This window comes from Miniopterus natalensis, chromosome 5, assembly GCF_054644295.1.
Source record: "Miniopterus natalensis isolate mMinNat1 chromosome 5, mMinNat1.hap1, whole genome shotgun sequence".
NCBI classification, from domain to species: domain Eukaryota; kingdom Metazoa; phylum Chordata; class Mammalia; order Chiroptera; family Miniopteridae; genus Miniopterus; species Miniopterus natalensis.
Window position 1 is genome coordinate 68485901 of NC_142085.1, and position 20372 is coordinate 68506272.

General features: G+C 33.8%; 1 protein-coding gene across 1 annotated transcript in view; it reads right to left on the reverse strand.

Moving 5' to 3' along the window:
* The window catches only part of THEMIS (thymocyte selection associated), a 120536-nt gene extending 105388 nt beyond the window's left edge, over positions 1-15148 (reverse strand). The window contains exon 1 of the mRNA XM_016204897.2: positions 15058-15148. Coding sequence (XP_016060383.2) covers positions 15058-15148 — 91 coding nt within the window. The remainder of the gene's footprint in view (positions 1-15057) is intronic.
* Positions 15149-20372: the final 5224 nt, after the last annotated feature.

A 20372-nucleotide genomic window follows, 5' to 3' on the forward strand; every position in this document is an offset into this window, starting at 1 on the left:
GTTTCTAAAACTGCTCAATTACATTGAAAGAGTAACTTCTTATTGATCTGCAGTGTATGGCCTACAGGCATTCTAGGCACCAAATTGGACATTAGCTGGAGTATCAAGTCTCAGACAAAAAATGGTTCAAAAAAATTCAACATAATTTAAAACAAGTTTCTGCTTTAAAAATGTAGCCATAAATGTAATTTTGCATATTACCAAATCAATATTATTCCAATGTAAATTTCTTAAATGAAAACGAACATTTAAGTTTTCCAAATTTTATTCTGATAGTCATTTTAGTATCCAACCATATGCTACTGACACAAACACAGGAAATTTAGATTTATTTAATGAAACATTATCAATTTTAAATTTGGGATATAACAAGTTTTACTTAATTTTAGAGTTTAAATATAAAAATTTTTCAATTTTTAACATCTGTGAACTTAGGCTCTCCTGAATTGCAATCTGTGAAGCTCAACAGAACATGTTGTAAATATGTAAAAAAAATTATATGATAAAAATTTAATACTTGTCTTTAATAAGTCCTTATAAACATTTGCTCATGTAAGAAATATGGCTGTCCTGTTTTCTTTCAGCTGAAATTTCTTTTTAAAAATGTGACAGGCCATATTTCATTAGACTTTTAAACAATTTCCTTCCTCTTGAGTCTATATGAACCAACATCAATATTGTAAATACATACAGGAAAGTGAAAAAATGGTTTTACTTTGTCTTAATATTTGAAGTCTATAAAATATGAGTAAATACACATTGAATACAATGTTATAATTTTCAAATTTGCCCTGATCTTACTACCATGTTCCCAGCTGATTAAATTAAGCCTGAAGAAAATTAAATTAAATTAGCCATAAAATAATTATGTTGGCATTAAAATAGGCATAATTTGTTGCCATTTGAACTCTCATAGATGCATCAAATTCATACAAATCATGTTCATATAATACATAATTTACTAAGTATCATTATTCAATATACTTATTCAACCAGCTCTAAAGTTAATACTTCAATATCATACTTATCAAATTGCAATTGCAATCAGTAATAAGTAATGTTATTAAAAGACAAATGTGTAATTAGTACTAGTTATTTCTTGTGAATGTTTACTTTAGCAATCCAATTTGTATAGTTAATGTCATTAGTAAATTGTTATAATATTTCTTAAAAACAGTGATGGTTCTATAATGATAGGATTCACTACAGAATTTTGTAAACCCTTCAGGTGAGCAGAGCAAGAATAAACTTTACTATAGGTTTTATCTCTGGGCATATGCAGGTTATATGGCAAGTAAGTGACCTGAAAAACGGAAATAATAATAATCTCATAAGATACTCTCAGGGATTAAATTTCTCTGTAAATATAATAAATTAAATAATTTAAATAAGATGAAATATGTGAACATATATACATATGATACTAAATTTGTACATAGATGAGCATATATAAAGTACTGTTTAATTATGTGTTATATTAGACATATTCACATGTATCCATCTGTAGACATATACATACATAAAATATATTTATATATGCATTATATATGCTTACATACCCAAATTTATTTACAAAGGGCATGGCATAGTGCATGGCCCATAATAAGCCCTCAATATATAGGGCTATAATCATAATTAATAATCCATCATAAACTATGTGCTAAAAGCAAACATTTATTCTTGACACTTTCACAATCTAGTGCTGCTCTATGTCATTTCATCAACAAACTACTCCACTTTCTCCATCTTCTCCAATGGAGACTTTTTTTGACAGGCTCCTCCTCTGTCCATACCTTCCATGTTGTTGTTCTCCGAGACACTTGAATTTCTTCTCATGTGGACTATAGAGTAATTTGTGAAATAAGACTTATTTCACCCACTTCCACACATGTAGTGTTATACGTGACACGTTTACTACTCCTTTTATTTTAGAAGTACTTTTTTGCTGGTCTAATGTTCATTTGCATCTGAATGTCCTATAGAAGCTTCAAACTCACTGGAATATAACTGAATCATGCCTCCATCTCCAAAACCTCTGCCACTCTTGTAGTAACCCTTTCAAGTAACATTTTTTAGCATCTACCATCTTTACTTAGTTCAGGAACCTCAGTCCTGTGATCGATGAACTCCTCCCTCTTGCTGGCTGCTTCTCATAAGCTGCGACATTCAGAAGATTCTACCCAAAAGACCATAGATTCTGTCTCTTCCTTTCTGTTAATAGGTGCTATTAGCACCTTACTGTTTGACTTAAATCCATCTGGTCAATGTCTACCAGAATCAAGTCTAACCATCTGAGCTGATTTTTTTGCCTTAAGTATCTCAGAAATTCTTTAGCTTTTTGTATCACTTTTAAATTATTTACAATGAACAAGTTTTACTTTTATCATAAGGAAAACATATTATAAAAATAATATCCTTTTATAGATTTTTATTGATTACAGAATAAATTCAATATCCTGATTATAGTTCAGAAGCCACTTAAAATGAGACCAGAGATTAATTAATTACCTACTGTTGCCTGAGCTGTTCTTGGACCATATTTTAAATTTTCAAACTCTCATAACCTTCTAAACACTTCTTATTCTGAAAATTTCTTATTTACCCCCTCATCGTCTATAAAGTCTGCAAAAATATCTCTATCACTTGTTAAAAGCTTCCTCTGATTTGAGTGGTAAGCTGTGCTCTTTCCAATGTTCTCAAAACAGTTTATGTCTAGCAGAGAACCTTTCACATTACATGATAAATACTGATTTAAAAAATCTATCTCCTTTTACTGTCCTGTGGAGTTCTTTAAGCAAGAATCATACTTTAAGCAACTTCTAAGCAAGAATCATACTTTATTTCTTTTGTAAAAGGAAGAAATAAATAAGGAAGAAATGAGGTGAGATAGATATACAATTTAATGCAATAATTTCCCTAATTTTAATATATTTTAGCAAGAAAAAGAAATACAACATTTAATATATTTAAAACATGGTGCTTAAAAATCATACTGTTCAAGAGAGGAAACTCATCTTTATGGTATTTAAAAACTGATACAACTTTGAGCATTATATTTATGGGCTCATTTAAACAAAACTATGCTCTGACTTCTGCAAATATACGTGTGGTTTCATCAACATTCTTTTTCTTGATAGTGAAAAGAAATGGCTCATGGTATCTAAATACATAATGAAAAGTTCTATCATTGTTTTAGTTGTTTTTGTTAATTTACGTTAGTATATCCAAGTTTCCAATTCTTCTAAGAGTAAAATTTTTTGAATGTCCAAGAGGACCATATATGGTTCCCTACCATTTCCTCTCTGTTATCATTTCTGATCACTCTCCTCCTTCTTCCAACCTCACTGGTTTCTCACTTTTTCTGAAATATATTAACACATTTCTGCTACAACATTTTGATGAAGTGTTCACCCAGATATCTGTTTGGTAAACTCCCACGTCTCTCTCAACTAGAAAGTCTTTTCTGAGTTGTTCCCAGCATCCTTAGTAACTGAACAAAGTTGCTTAATTTTTCTATTACTAGGATTTAAGACTTTAGAAAATTGTTACTAACTCAACTGAAAATTAGGTGTAAAGATAAGAGATAAAACTCTTTTCAAAGAAAACTGGGAAGCAAAGGGTTAACTCCATGGGCTTCCCTGGTGCTCAAATTCTGCACTTTCCAAAGACAGCACTAGCCTTGACACACAACTGAGAGATAACATCTAAGCCCTTGGAACATCCAGCCAGATTAGAGTGTTATCAGGTATCTGAGATCTTGGGCCACTCCAGATAGTTTATGCTAACAATGTGATTAATGGTGAATTCCTGTTTTTGTTCACCTGATAGTCCTGGATCACACTTATCACTTGACCTCTGGAAGGGATGAAGACTCAGTAGCTATCAGTCACAAAAATACCCCATGCCTATGTCACTGTTCCAATAAAAATCGTGGACACAAAGTATGAGTGAGTTTCCCTAGTTGGAAATAGTCTGTCCCTCTTGTGATACATCATTGCTAGAAGAATTAAGCACTATCTAAATCTCTCCACTGGGAGAGAATAACTGGCAGTTCATGCCTTTTCCCTCAAGGACTCTGCCATATGAGCGTTTTTCCTTTGTTGACTTTATATCTTTTCCCTGTAATAAACCATAACTCTAAGTAAAATAGCTTTTCTCTGAGTTCTGTATTTCCAGAAAATCATCAAAACTGGGGTGGTCTGGGAGATGCCCCCATGTAAAACATAGGAGAAAATTTTTGTGGTCTTGTTAATAGACAAGTGCTAAAGAAAGAGAAATCAATAAACTGGATTTCATCAAAACTTTAAAAATTTTGCTTTAAAAGACATTAAAAAAATGAAAAGACAAACTACAGAAGGGTAAAAACATATAATTGCAATAGTAAATTTGCAATTTCTGAAAATATCTGTAAGTCAAATATCAGAATACAGAATATAGAAATAATTCTTATAACTCAACAAGAAGACAGACAAAGATGGACAAACAATTTGAAGAGACTTGTATCTAAAAAACAAATAAATTGCTAATAAGCACAGAAAAAAAATGCTCAACATCATTTGTCACTAAAGAAATGCAAATTAAAACTACAATGAGATACCACTGGCCATAATATAAAAAATAGACAATACCAAGTTTTGGTAAAGATTTGGAGAAACTGCAGTCCTAATTCATTTTAAGTAGAAATGTGAAATGATACATTATTCATAGTATCTTCAAAGGGTAATAAAATACATGTGCTTTACATGATGTTACATAAACAAAATATAAAAGCATGGAACAGACTGACAAATCTCAGAGGGAAGGCTGGGGTGGATGGGTGGGTGGGTGCAGACAGATTAACACAAGAATTTATGTACATATATGCATAACCCTTGGAAACAGACAATAGTGGGGTGAAGGCCTTGGGGGAGGGGTACAGGGTGGAAGGGATCAATGGGGGAAAAAGCAGGACATTCGTAATACTTTCAACAATAAAAATAAATTTAAAAAATAAAGAGTGGGTGATTTACATGTAGTTGAGGAAGAGCAGAACACACATGTAAGGAAAATCCCCCTAGGTGGCTCAGAAACTCTGGGACAGCGGGTATTGAGCCAACAGGCACCAGCCTGAAGCCCATGCTTAATTCAATTAGGCTAAGGCAGCATCCTAAAATCTCCTTCCTGAAGCAGGTTTAGCAGGTTTTTCTTTGTTTGAATCTCTTGGGAAGGAAAGGGGGCAGGGTCAAAGGTTCTGAATCTTTTGTGTCTTAATAAACAGCTTAAAATCAATATCCCCAAAGCAGCTTCAGGGTGGCATAATTTTGGTCCCCTCAGTCCCGCCTTTAAAACATTAAATAATAAAGTTTCACACTCCAGAAGCTAAGTTGGTAGATTGTTCCCAATTTCATAAGTTCGATCATTCAGTTGTGAGAATAAGTCAGTTCAGTTAAATGTATTGAGTCTCATTTCAGGAGGCGATGATGTACAATGGATTCCCAAAAAGCGAACTCACTTTTCCATGAACATGTGGTAGCATTATTACCCAAGTGACTTCTCTGGCACTGCATGACTCTCTCCAGAACAAGTCTGACGTCTAATTTACAAAACGGGTAATTAATAAATGCAATTCCAGCAATAATATATACAACTTGTATCAGTCAGGAAATTGTTTAAGTTATGCTGAAATAACAAAAAACTTCAATGTCTTACAAATTTAAATAAGGTAGGTATATTTCTTATTCTACTACATGTGAGGGCAGGTCTCTAATAACTCTAGTCCTCCAGGGAGCCAGACTGTTGAAGGCTCCATTTTGAATGGTCTATTAGGATAGAACACGTTAAATTATAAACTGGTTCTTCAAGTATCTGCTTCCCAAATGATACACATTACTTCTGCTCTTATTACATTGGCCAGTGCAAGTCTTATGCTACAAATGTGTTGGGAAGTGCAATCCTATGATCTACTCAAAAGGAGAAAAATAGAATAAATGAACACTAATTTTTAAAATTCTTCCAATTTTTTCTTAGCTAAAATTCTTCAAATTTCTTTCTTAGCTACAAACTGCTCTTTCAAAGAATTTAGGATGACATGATGACACAGATCAAGGGTCTATGCTGTGTATCATAATTTTTCATGAACTAGTTTACCCAGATCTTTAATCTGGGATTTGTGATACAATTATGTAATCTTCCAACAGGGTTATCTAAAGTGGGTTACATATTCCATAGAGTGTTACAAGATGTGAGGTAAGAAAAGAAAACATTAGAGCTTCAATTCATATTCATTTTGACATAAAACAAATAAGAAAATTATACAATACTAATATTTAATAGAAAGGCTTTCTAATACTTAATTTTAAACTTTACTAGTACTTAATATTTAAAAATCCTAATTATGTCCTACGTCAGATGGTCACATGACATGTATAGTCTATAATATACTGAGCTGGATTGGGAATTCCAAAAAATGAGTTAAAAAATCATTGTCCTAATTCAGTCATTTGCTTGCATATATCCATATAATGGATTTTATGTGCATTAAGTTGATTTAATAATTGTTATAACCTATTTTTAACTACACTAACTCACAAAATAAATAATAACATTGCAAGATGCCTACAAAGACACTTGAGAATTAAAGACTGCAGAACCTATCAATAAGAAAATGGAGTGACACTTCTATTCCTAGCACAAACTTGTCATCAGCTGCACATAATTGCTATCTAAAGAAACTGCCAAAGTCAGATTTATGGAGATTGTTTCACGTACAGTTTGATAGTCACCAACATAATGATAAATCTGCTCTAAGGGCATATTATATATGGTGTGTATATATATGGTGCTTATTGGGCCTTTATGAGGTATCTTTAAGAGCTAGCTTTCAAAACAAGTACTGACATAAATAAATTACAACCATGTGTTTGAATTATTATATCACATGATATTAAATCAACATTTCCATAAATATTGATGTATTCAGTAAAAATATTTAATATTTTCAATAATTTTCAGTAATATTGCTTTCACTAAAATATATTAATAGTTAATATAGTATAATAAAGTTAACCCTTATGAGAGAAAAATGGATTTTATTAGTAAAAAATTGAAATTGTTTAAAATATTCTTAATTTTACCTTTATTCTCTTACAATTTTTATTATTGTGTATAATTTAGACTGACCATAAATATCAATATAAAGAGTTCGTACTTATTTTTTTTTTAACTGACAAGGTTTGTGATCAAATAAAATCCTGATCAATTATATCATGGGTGGGGCATTCCAGCCATGAGCTTACTCTGTGGCCAAAACAGTGTTTTCAATAGTCTACTAAAAATTTCCACTTGGATAAATTTTTATATTTAATATGTCAAAATAGAACTTTTGCTTTTCCCACCAAACCTCTTCCTCCCTTGGTCTTCACAACTCTGCCAAATGCACAAATACCAATCTAGTGTTTTAAGTCAGAATTCTTGCAATTTTCCTTTACGTCTTCTCTTCACGTGCATACATGTGATCCTCACATGGATTTATTAACAAGTTTTGACATTTCTATCTCCAAAGCATATCCTGAACTGGCCATTTCAAGCTAAATAAAATCACCATGATCTCTCTTCAGGATTATTGCATGGTCTCCTGATGTGTCTCGTTCTAGTTTTGCCAGATTCTCCCAAGAGCTGCCAATGATTCTTCCAAAACAGCAATCAGGTCCTGTCAATCTCCTGCCTCTAACTGGTGATTGGAGGTTCTTATAAAATCTAAACTCCTTGAAATGCTCTTGCCCACTCCTTAAACATCTTCTTATAGACTCTCCTCTCTGCTTTCTTCTGTATGTTTGAGGTACAGGGACATTTTCCTCGTCCTCAAACAGACTAAGCCCCTTTTGGTCTCCAGCTATTTGCACTAGCTGTTCACTTTGTTTGGAACATTCATCTCTCAGATCTTTCCTTGGCTGATTCCTTCCCAACATTCAGGTCTCTGTTCCTAAATCAGCTCTTTAGTGTAACCTTCCCTGATCACCTTATCTTACAGGCCCGCACCTGTTCCCAAGCCCACTCTGTACCATATTATGCATTACTCTGGCCTTTCAGGCCTATGCAATCTGTACCTCCCCACCACATCTCCCACCATCCTTCCCTTCAGGTGCAATGCTTCATCCCCAATGGCTTCTTGCCTGTTTCTTAGATGAAGAACATTGTTATGTGATTTGCACTTGCTCTGTCCTCATCAGGAATGTTCTTCTTCCAGATATGTGCAAGGCTCATTTCTTCAGTTTATTCTGGCCCCTGCTCAAATTTCATCTCATCTGACATATCTGCCCTAATCACCCTTTCAAAAAATAATCTCTTCCCTCCTCCTTGTTATACTATTTAGTTCTTCATGACACGTGCATATATTTTAAAACTATCATATGTTTTTCATTTGTCCCATCCACTGGAATATAATAGGGTGAGGGCTTTGCTTTCTTCCTCTGCTATAATTCTAGCCCCTTGAACACTGCTTGATACTATATTATTGTACTTTATATAAGCTATTCCATGCTCAGATTCACTTGATGTTTGTGTATAAAACATGCTCCTATGATCATTCTCATATAATCACTGTTTTTGTTTTTTTGTAAGTATATTTTAACTTAATTTCTAGAGGTCATATGTTTATGCACATATTATATATTGATGCATATTGCCCTGTTGATACCTAGAAAGTCTGTAACAGTTTACATACCCAACAACTGTGCTTCTCCTAATTTTAATACAGTCATGCCTACATTGGGTTTTGTGAATCTTTATTTGCATCTTATTAGTAGTAAATCTGACAAATTTTTAATATGATTGAGGCATGTGAACTGCCTTTTTTATACATCTTTTCTCATTTTATTTTTTAAAATATATCTTTATTGATTTCAGAGAGAGGAAAGGAGAGAGAGAGACAGAGATAGAAACACCAATTATGAGAGAGTCATTGATCGAGCCCGCAACCTGGGCATGTGCCCTGACTGGGAATCGAACCCCGATCGCCTGGATCCTAGGTTGACGCTCAACCGCTGAGCCACGCCTGGCCGGGCCTTTTCTCATTTTAAAATTTTACATTCACTTGGTGTTTACTGTTATTTAATAATTTCTTATACACTTAGATATTTACATTCTGTCTGCTATATATATTGTGACAATTTTCCCAGTTTGTAGTTTGACTTTTATCCACATTTATGTATTTTTTTAAATAAGAAAGTTTTCTACTATAATAAGAAAAAACAAACAGTTGTAAAACATAGGGAAAAGATACAATTCTTGATATTTTCTAATGACATCAATATCTATTTAGGAAAACCAATGAAATAAAAAGATAAGCTATTAGAATTAATAGGAGAGTTAATAAGTACTGCTATTATTTACTTGCATTTCCCACTTCAATGATAACCAATGAGAAAAAAGGAAGAATATGATCATCAACTAACATACAATATATATATATATATATATACACACACACACACACGTACGTGTGTGCATTCTAGGAATTTGTCTAAGATATATAAGATCTCCACGGAGATATTTTAATAAACTCTATACATAAACTAGAAGAAGGGTTTTTATTTTTTGTTTGTTATAATAAGAGATGAACTATCCTGGTGAATGGGAAGATATTTTTAAAAATTGAAGTCATAATTAAAAACATTTCTACATTAGAAATTCCATTTTAGAGTGGCTTTTTTGAAATTCTGCTAAGTAGTTAAATAAGTAACATCAAATTTGCATAACATTTTTAGAAAATAGCAAAAGTCTCTACCCAAGAAGTCCCTTAAGTTTAATATAACTCAATAGAAAAACCTGGCTGGGAAATTATAAGAAATAAAAATTTTAAGTCAATTTCATTCCCTAAAAGAGATACAAATTCCTAAAACAAAAAAATTTGTAAATCATTCAGTGTTATATGACCAAATTTGTTTTACTCCACAAATAAAAGTCTTGTTAAACATTTAAAAAAATTAATCAATGTAATATACATATATGTTTAATTTATCAAATGTCATTTTTGTATATCACAAGTCACAAAAAGGATATTTGATAAATTAAACACAGTCATAATTTTTTAAAAACTATTAGAAAATTAGAAACTTTTAAACTTAAACGTCCTATTTAAACATGAATTATTGAAACTTTCTCTCTGGGGTTGTGAACGAGAATAGAAGGTCCTTTACCATTACTCTTTTTCAAAATTAGATTAGAGGCACTAGCCAGTTCTTTAACTAAAGAAAAACAAAAACAACAATCATTGAAAATAATAAACAAGATCCACCAATATTCACAGAAAACATGAATGTGTACAAAAACAAATACAAAGTAATCTAAAGATATATTCTTAGAATTCAACAAAGCAAAAAGAAAATGAGAGCTTCAAAAGATATCATTTAAAATTTTTTAAAGCCCCAAATAATTAAGAATTAATCTGAAAAATATGTGAAGAATTCTATACACAAAAAATATATAAAATGAAAAAAAAGCTGTATAACTGAATGGCTACATGAGGTTTATGGATCAGAAAATTTAAAATGATACCTATTCTCTCCAAACCAATGCACTGTTAATCAGAATGCCAAAAGGATTTTTGTGGAAGTTGAGAGGTTAATTCTAAAAGGTCTATGAAAAGTCAAGCTGCCAAACTTGAAGGAGAATAATAAATTGAGAGAACTTATTCTATAGTAGTAGAGAATTAGCAGTTTTCAAATTTGGCTGCATGTCATAGACATCAGGGAGCTTTTTTTAAAACCTCATGGTAACCCTTATCTCCTACATAATTAAATTCTTAGATTTTGAGGAGAGACCCAGGCATCTATATTTTTAATACTTCCCAGATATGTCTAATGTGAAGTCAACTTTGAAAATCATGGCTCTGCAGCATATTACCATATGTAATATAAGTTACATATAACATTGGCACAAACCTACGTTAATTAAGACAGGGTGAAATTAGTATAAGTATATCAATTACATGAATGGAACAGAATAAAAGCTGTGCAAAGAGACCCAGACATGTATGGACACTGTTTATGACTAATACAACACAGTAAGGGAGAAAGAAAAGGACAGTTTTTCAACAAAAACCACTGTAACAATTAGCTCCATAGAAGAAAAAAATAAACACTGATCTCAATCTCAAACCATATTTTAAAAAATAGGCAATTCTAGGTAGATTGCAGATCTTAAAAAGACAGTAAATAATAACAAATAGAATCTCTAAAAGACAATATAAGAAAATATCTTCAAATGGGACTACATCAAACTAAAAAGTTTTTGCACAGCAAAGGAAACCATCAATAAGATGAAAAGGCAACATACTGAATGTAGGAAGATATTCACCAATGATATATTTGATAAAGGGTTAATATCCAAGATTTAAAAAGAACTCAAACTCAACACCAGGAAAACTAACAATCCAATTAAAAAATGGGCAGAGGACAGGAATAGACACTTCTCCAAAGATGACATACAGATGGCCATCAGACATATGAAAAGATGCTCAACGTCATTAATCATCAGAGAAATGCAAATTAAAACCACAATGAGATATCACCTCATACCTGTCAGAGTGGCTATAATAAATCCACAAACAACAAATGTTGGCAAGAATGTAAAGAAAAGGGAACCTTTACACACTGTTGGTGGGAATGCAGATTGGTGCAATCACTATAGAAAACAGTATGGACCTTCCTCAAAGAATTAGAAATGAAACTGCCTTGTAACTCAGCGATTCCACTTCTTGGACTATATCTGAAGAAAGCCAAAACACTACTATATGCACCCCTATGTTCATTGCAGCATTATTTACAATAGCCAAGCTATGGAAGTTACCCAAGTGCCCATCAACAGACCAGTGCATAAAAAAAGTGGTGGTACATATATACAATGGAATTTTACTTGGCCAAAATAAAAGAACAAAATCTTACCACTTGCAACAGCATGGATGGACCCAGAGGGTATTATGCTAAGTGAAATGTCAGACAGAGAAAGACAAATACTATATGATCACAGTTATATTTGGAATCTAAAGAGCAAACTAAATGAAAAACCACACAGAAAGAGACTCATGGATACAGAGATCAGATGACTGTCAGAGGGGAGGAGGACGGGGGACTGGGCGAAAAACATGAAGGCATTGAGGAGCACAAATAAGTAGTCACAAAATAGTCACGAGGATGTAAAGTACAGCATATGGAATGTAGTCAATAATACTGTAACTACGCACAGTTCCAGATGTGTACTTGAAACACTGGGGGGACTACTATGTAATGTATATTATTGTTTAACCACTATGCTGTATACCTGAAACTAATACAAAAGAATATTGACTGTAAACTGTAATTGAAAACAATTAGAAATTTAAAGTGAGAGCACATCTTCATGAACTTAGGGTAATAAAAATTTCTTTGACAACACATAAAAAAGAAAGCAATTGTAAACCAACTACACTACCACTAAAATTAAAATTTCCATTAAAAGACACCATTTAAAAAATGAAATATGAAGCTATAGACTGAAATAGACATTTGCAACAGGTAACTGATGAAGGGTCACAAAACCCAATATATATATATTTTTTGTTCAATCAATAAAAAAGTTTATAAAACCCAATAGAGAAATGGGCAAGAAACATGAACAATGTTTTCATAAAACAGCATCTCCAAAAGGACTTTAAATATATGAAAAGGTGCTCAATCTCATCAGTCACCAGGAGGTGCAAACTACAACCACTATACTCCAGAATAACTAAAATTATGAAGACTGATAACATCAAGGGTTGCCAGGGACATAGATTAATTAGAGTTTTCATACCCAGCCAGTGGAAATGTAAATTGATAAAACTACTAGGGAAAATTGTTTTTCATTATTCACCAAGGCTGAACATACATATAACATGACATGGCAAATCCACCTGTTTATATACCCAACTGAATGCATATACATGTGAACACACCTGTACAAAAATGTTCATGATGACATTACTGGTAACAACTCCAAACTAGGAATCATTTAAATGTCCAGTAGAAGTAGAATGCATAAAAAAGTGTGGTATATTTATTCAATGGAATATTACACACAAATGAAATGAATAAACTATATGGACCATCATGGATTAATTTTTTAAAGATGATGTTAAACATACATGCCAATCAGAAAAGGACACATGCTATAATTTTCCATCTATATAAAGCTTGTAACTGGATAGTGGCTTACAAGCTTTATAAAAGTCATGATAATGTCTATCTTTGCAGAGGGTGGAAGATAATGATTGAGAAAAGGTACAATATGAGATTTCTAGAATACATAACTTTTTATTTCTTGTCCAGTTTGGTGGTTACATAAATGTGCATACTTTGTAAAAATTCACCTAAATATACACTTTTTTCTAGCATAGTAGTAAAGTGTTTGAGGGGGGTCTGAAAGCAGAGGGAGACATACTATGTTCTTCTGTAAAACAATATAAAAATAGCAATTCTTCTGAAGTTAATCTACAAAAGCAATCCAATCCAATACAAATTCTAGTTGAATTTCTTAAATAACTGATTTCTTTAAAAACATATTTTAAAAGTCTATAAATAGCTAAGTCAACTTAGGAAAAAAAGAGCAAAAACAGGGAGTAGTCTACATATTAACACTTATTTCGGAGCCATAGTTACAAAAATAGGGTGATTTTGGCGTAACTGCGAAAAAAATAGACTAATGGAATACAAGTGATATTTCAGAGACAGATTAATCCAGTAACTTAAAAGCAGCAACGCAAATCAATGGGGAAAGGATGGTTAGCTTAGTAAATGGTACTGGGAAGTTGGGTTTCTTATAGCGAAAAAAATAAAATTGGATCCCTCTGCACCTCAGAGCAAAGTGTCCTCCAAATGGATTAAAAACTATAGGAAATATAAAACTGAAAAGGTGATATACAGTAATATAGGAAAATATCTTTGTAATTTAGACATGTAGACCAACTTTCTATGCAAAGCCTCCATAACACAAACCATGACACAAAAACTGATTGGGGGCTGACTTATGAACAAAAAAAATATATTTCATAATATTGTATAAATGGAAAAATATGGTTTTATTTCAGATAATCAATTTACAAATAAACAAAACCCAATATTAAGCTGATGATAGCCTGTACCAACAGGTGAGTGTGTGTGTGTGTGTGTGTATTGGATCTGGCCTTTGTCAGTCTTATTTTATAATATGATATCTAAAACATTCTTTTGTCTACACACAGAAAAGATTTACCTACCAACATGTCTTTAAGTTATTTTCCCAGTAGTTTTTCTGTATCTAATTTTATTACTGTCTGAATTCTACCACTATTCCGACCAGAAATATATATTTGCTGAGAAAATGAATCTTTTTCTTGCATATATTCAAACTAACTGCTTAAAAAATTCTAGGGTAGATAGAATCTCTAGGCTTTAACATTCTTTTGCTGAATTAATATAGTAAGTTACATCAAAACACATTATTAATCGATAATCCAAATTGAATTCTGACTTTTCAACATACATTTTTTAAAGTATCTTGCGGTTAGAAACCATTAATTTCTATACCTTCAAATAAAAATGTCATTATTTTTAAAATTAGGAATTAGGTCCCTACAGAAAGAGTACAAGAAGCATTGACGTAGGCAACCTTGAGAAGTAGTTAAGAATTTAGTAAATTTTTCTTTCTAAGCATTGTTCTTTTAATAGTTACTTTTGTTTTAGAAAAACTAAATTTTATTTTTTATATTCTAAAACCATAAATATGGGTAACTTTTCACTATTTCATTACAACCAATTTCAAAGAAAAGGTAGAAGTAATTCACCATTTATGTAGAACTATTTGGAGGCCTATGAAATCTTGAGAAGCTTCACTCAGTTCCTTGCCTTTGTTCACCCCCCTCTCTTCTGCAACACTCTTGGGTCTTGACCATTGGTAAGTTAATTACTTTCTTTTACAATTACCTTCCCTTTAACAATATGTCCTATAAAAATTTCTTCCTTCAGTTCCCAAGAGTCTACACTATATAAGCACTTCTAACCAGCCAAGACATCAGATGGTGCTTACCTTCAAAGTAGATGCCAGACTGGATTTCTAGGACTCTGGGGAGGGTCCTGAGGTCAAGGGAGTGGACAAATTCTTCCAGTGACATTGCCATTGTTCTGACTTGCCTCTTGTGCAGACCTGGTACTTAGAGAAGCTTGTGTTTGCTGGGTGTCACTTGCCTGAAATTGCAGGCCCTGCTCATCCTTCCTCCCTCAGGCTGACAGGGATGTCACACTAGAGCACCACTGGGGTGGAGTAGTTCTATGTGGGGAAGGCAGTGAGGAGGGAGGGAGGGAGGAGATAGGGGACAAAAGGTGCGAGAGCTCTTTTTGTTCTAGTTGTGGCTTCATTTCCTTCTGACATTGAAGTAGAACAGGATGGGGGTGGGGTGAGCATGTCTAAACAGACATTGCCCAAAAAGTGAGATTTGATAAGTAGCTCGTTGTCTGTTGTAGGTCCAGGTGTGCAACCACAGTTTGGGGTCAGAGCTTCTTGTTGACCAGGAAAGAACAGGAATGCAAGACTAAAGCCTAATCTTAAACAAGGCACCATGTTAATTCTTTATCTCTTTAGTTCATGTCTAAAGTTTGGCTTTGTGCCTTGTTTGCATGCTCTGTGCTTTTATATTAAATTTGGTTCCAGAAGGGCTTTGTGTCAGCAATTTTCAGAAATCTGATACTCTGGAGAGAGAGGATCGAAACCACTTTTTATTCTTCCACATTAAAAATTTTGCTGAATCTTAAAGGAGAGTGGGACAGAGGTGCAATATGCAAAGTGATACAGTAAATTAATTCAGTAAGTTAATATGAATTTTCTAATCTCCACGCTATAGTGAAAGTATCTAAATCTGTCATTAGCAAACCTGGATTTCCTGGGTTTAGCTCTGCTTCTGATACACAGGTTACTTCAGCCTTGTCTTTGCTGTTCCTTATTCGTCTCATTTATTAAATGGAAAAAACGTAGAAGGAATCAAATAAATTGTACAATTTCTTTGTAGGCTAAAATTCTACAGTTCTGATTCTGTGGTCCAAATTTAGGGTGGAAATTTCCCAAAGTCAAAGGGAGCTAGAGAAGCCTTATAAAAACAAATCTTAAACATCTTTCCCTCTCTATTCTTTGTTATTTAGCTGAAACAATGTTTTAGAGCTAGAGTATACAACTCAAGGCAATATTTTCTAAGTCTCTTTAAGGGTGAATAAAGGAAGGCTGGTTGGTATAGATACACGTGAAAGATGTTAAGAAGCTGAATCTATACTGGTTCCCTGGGTCTTATCCCACTTTTTCCTCTGCCATCCCCTCTGCCAAACAATCACTGAGGAAATCCAGGTCTATTGTTGATACATTTCTTTTCTATCTCTCCCCAAGCCTATGTAATGAAAGCCACTACCATCTCTTGACTATACTAAGGTAAATGTTCTTAGACTATCAAGTTTTAAAACCTCCTTCCTCACCATTTACTATAATCCAAAGAAGGAGAAATTGGTGTTTTATAAGCAAAATCATAGTATGTCTACTATAAGTGTTCACAACATTGCATGATCTCTAGTTGTAGTACCTTAATCACCTCACTTTTCCATCTTCAACTGGAGATATAATTATGTTCATTCTTAATTTATAAGAATGAGTATGAATTATTAGGTTAATCTGCAGATGTGAAACCTGTGGATATAGGCGACTCACTGTTTGTAGACTTGATAAGATGCTGGAAACAGGACAGGGTCCAAGGCAGCAGGATCTGGAATATGTGGGCACTGTACCTAGTCTTTCACATTAACTCCCAAATCAGCAGTTGTAAGTGCTTCATTGAGTCAAAGCTCCTCTGGACGGCCATTGTTTAACATACTGCTGATCTATCTGCCCAGCCTCTGCTCATTACTTTCTTTCTCTTCAAACAATCAGCAGGGAAGACCCTCTCAGCTGTATCTGTATTGTACGATCACTTTGTGGACCATCACTGATTGAAGAGAAACCAACACAGATCAGCTGGGCCAACCAAATTCTCTTCCTTCAAAATTTAGAATTTGAACTAAAAGACATGCTGGAAATTATAAATTAACTTTAAAAGACCTAATCACAAACCTCTGCTTTTAAGACCTGTTTTTCCTAGTTTCCAAAATCCAAAGGCCGAACGGTTCAACATTTCCTTAGATTACACAAAATATGATATGTTTCTAACAAATTTCTCCATTCTGCTTAAACTAGCATGAGTCAGCTTATCTCACTGGTATCTGAGAGAACCCTGATCCCTACACTTTCTAGTTAAGGTCCCCATTTCAAGACTCAGTCTTTAAGATTATTCATGGCTGGATTAATTTTAGATGCCATTTTCTTGGATTAGGCCCTAATTCCAGTATAAAGAGTGCCTCATCACCGGGTATGGCTCAGCGGTGGAGCATTGACCTAGGATCCAGGAGATCACGGTTCGATTCCCAGTCAGGGCACATACCTGGGTTTCAGGCTCCCCAGTGGGGGGCATGCAGGAGGCAGCCTATCAATGACTCTCTCATCACTGATGTTTCTCTCTCTCTCTCTCTCTCTCTGAAATCAATAAAGATATATTTTTTTAAAAAAAGAGTGCCTCATAGTTAACCCCAAACTGGCACAGACTCCCACCAGTAAAAATAAATAAATAAATCCACGTATAACACATGCCCCATGAGCAGTATTTAATCCTAAAGAAAAGGATTATCAACCTGATTCTGCAGGTAACAGTAATATTTTTTAGAGAAATTTTTATCTCGTCTACATCTCTGTAATGGCTGCTTGCAAGGAGAAAACCCTGAAAGTAGCAGTGATAACTGTGGCCCTTGGAAGTCTTATGCAAGAAAGATTATCCTGCAAAGAGCTGCACCCTTGATCACAGAGACTGATGCTAAGGATCAATATCTACATAAGGGCATTGGAACAACCCAGGTCTTCCCTTCCTCTTCAGCAGGGAGCCATAAAAAGTCCTTCACTCCCACCACCAGCAAAAAAGAACAATGTAAATATAAATCTTATAGATGTAAATATAAACCTTGAGTCTTCAAAATGTTCCATTTGTGAACCTGTGTGTCTACAAATGGGGTGGAGCTCATAAATCCTGATGTGGTTAAACTCATATTGGACCAGACTCAGTATTTCCTGCTGTATTAGCTGAAAGTAACAGCAACTGATTCCAGGTAGATTAACCTGAAGAGTCAAATTATTATAAGGTTTCAGAATTGTTTAAAGGCAAGCTTGCAGCTGGGGATCAGGTAAAAACTAGAACTACAAATCAAAAAGACATCTGGAACTTAAAGTGTTCTCTCATCATCTTTCATTTTTATTTTCTCTGCAAGTCTTAAAGAGCCCAAGTAACACTTTCACATTCACTCAGCTCGTTTGTAATAGAGGTGGAACTGAAATCCAAATCTTTTGACTTCTGGGTTTGAGCAATTACTACTTCACTTTACTCTCAACCTTGAAAGCAACTAAAATCAGCTATGCAAATCTAATTGCTTCCATGTTTTACTAATTGGTAAATTGCACCAAATGAATACATATTAAATGAGGTTGATGAATAGTTGCTTGAAGGCCCAGATAATTACCACCTCCGTTCTGTCTGCTTCTTTTCTAACACAGTGTAGTAGATGGAGTCATTGACCACGATGTTCTTTAGCCCTGATTCTGCACCACACTAGGCAGAGCGTAAGAAAGTCATTTAAATTCTCCAAGTCTCACTTTCTCATCTTTAAAATAAGATAGTAATTATATCAACCACAGAGCATTGCTGTGAGAGGGAAATGAGATATTGTACATTCATGACACCCATAATGCACCAGGACTTGGTAAACCTTTTGATGGCTCTAGAGCTATTAGTATCAATATTTCCATGTCAGTCCTCCAAACACCTCTGCCATTCCATCTCTAGTTCTAAACACAAATCCAATGGCCTTGAGTATTCTTAAAGAAAGGCTATTGATAAAAACAATTTTTCCCTGTTTGTTGTGGAGGAGGAGGTGTGGTAAACAGATAAACTGACATTCACTGATGACCTAATCCAAGTGTCAAAGTTTGGTTTCCCAAAGAGAACGGCCAGTATTTCTGTGCAGCTGTCAAGCCTTCAATTTACACAGGTGCAACAGCACCTGCTGAATTAACCTGTGGCATTTGCCCAAGCCAACCTCTGCCAAAAACAAATCTCTCTTGTCCTAGCATGCTGAATAAGAGATAGGGATGCATTAAACATTTACTGAGATATTTCAAGATAGTCTCAGATAACAGGAAGTGTTTTGAGATTTATTTGGCATACTTTAAGTACACATAAGACAGTAGAAGATACACAGGGAGTGTTCCTGAGATTTTTTTTCTTTTCAATAAACTCCTGTAACTTTTACACTATAATTTATTTTTAAAGAGGCATCAGAGTTTTCTGGGTGCCATATAAAATATCAAATAAATGTTTTCACCCAGATAAGCACTATTAAAAGGAAAGGAGATTGAATTCATTTAAATACATTTGCAAAAGATTGATTTTCCCAAAGGACAGTGTACATATCCTATTTCTTTAATTATTCTTGAAGTTTTGCCTATCAACTGACAATTTCCCACAGAGAGAAGCAAAACAGCCTGGCTTTCCTGACACCAAAAAGTTATAATAATACTAGAATGAAAACTGGTTTGTCATTTTCCTTACCTGTTCTAATGTCTGAGTTACTGGGAGTCAGAAATGAAATATCCCCCACTCAACTCAACTATGTTCACAGTTGCTAAGAATATATTAAACTGAAAGTTAAATTCAAAGTCAACTTTTAGTTTTTAAATATTGTATACTCATTAGCTCTAAGTAACCAGTACAATGAGTTGTACAAAATTAGAATATGATACAGTTATATTTGCTTTCTTTTCCTGCTTTACTTTTTTACGCTTCTCTGAAACCTAGAACCTGCCATCTGGCTGTTAACAGCAGGGTTTCTCAGCAATGCATTCACATCTGATTAAGCCCTCCCCAACCCCTGCACTAAGCCTAAATCACCAGCCCCCAATATTCTTTCTATCTTAGCATAGTTTTTCTTTAGAAGCTGTGGTTTGTTTCTTGTCAATGATCTTGGTTCAGGTCCTCCTGAACCTGGTCCTCCTTCAAAAGCAATGATCTCTGTTGAAGAGTGGTGGTGGTTATACACTATGAATGTACTTAACGCACAACATTGTGAATTGCATACCTAAAAATGGTTAAAATTTTAATGTTGTATATATTTTATCATACAAAAAAGTATTTAATTCTAACTTACATTTCTAGGTAGTAGATGAGCTGGCTTCCTGGGAGGCCCTGACCTTTTTTATCTAATAGGTCCACTATCTCTATATCTTAGTAT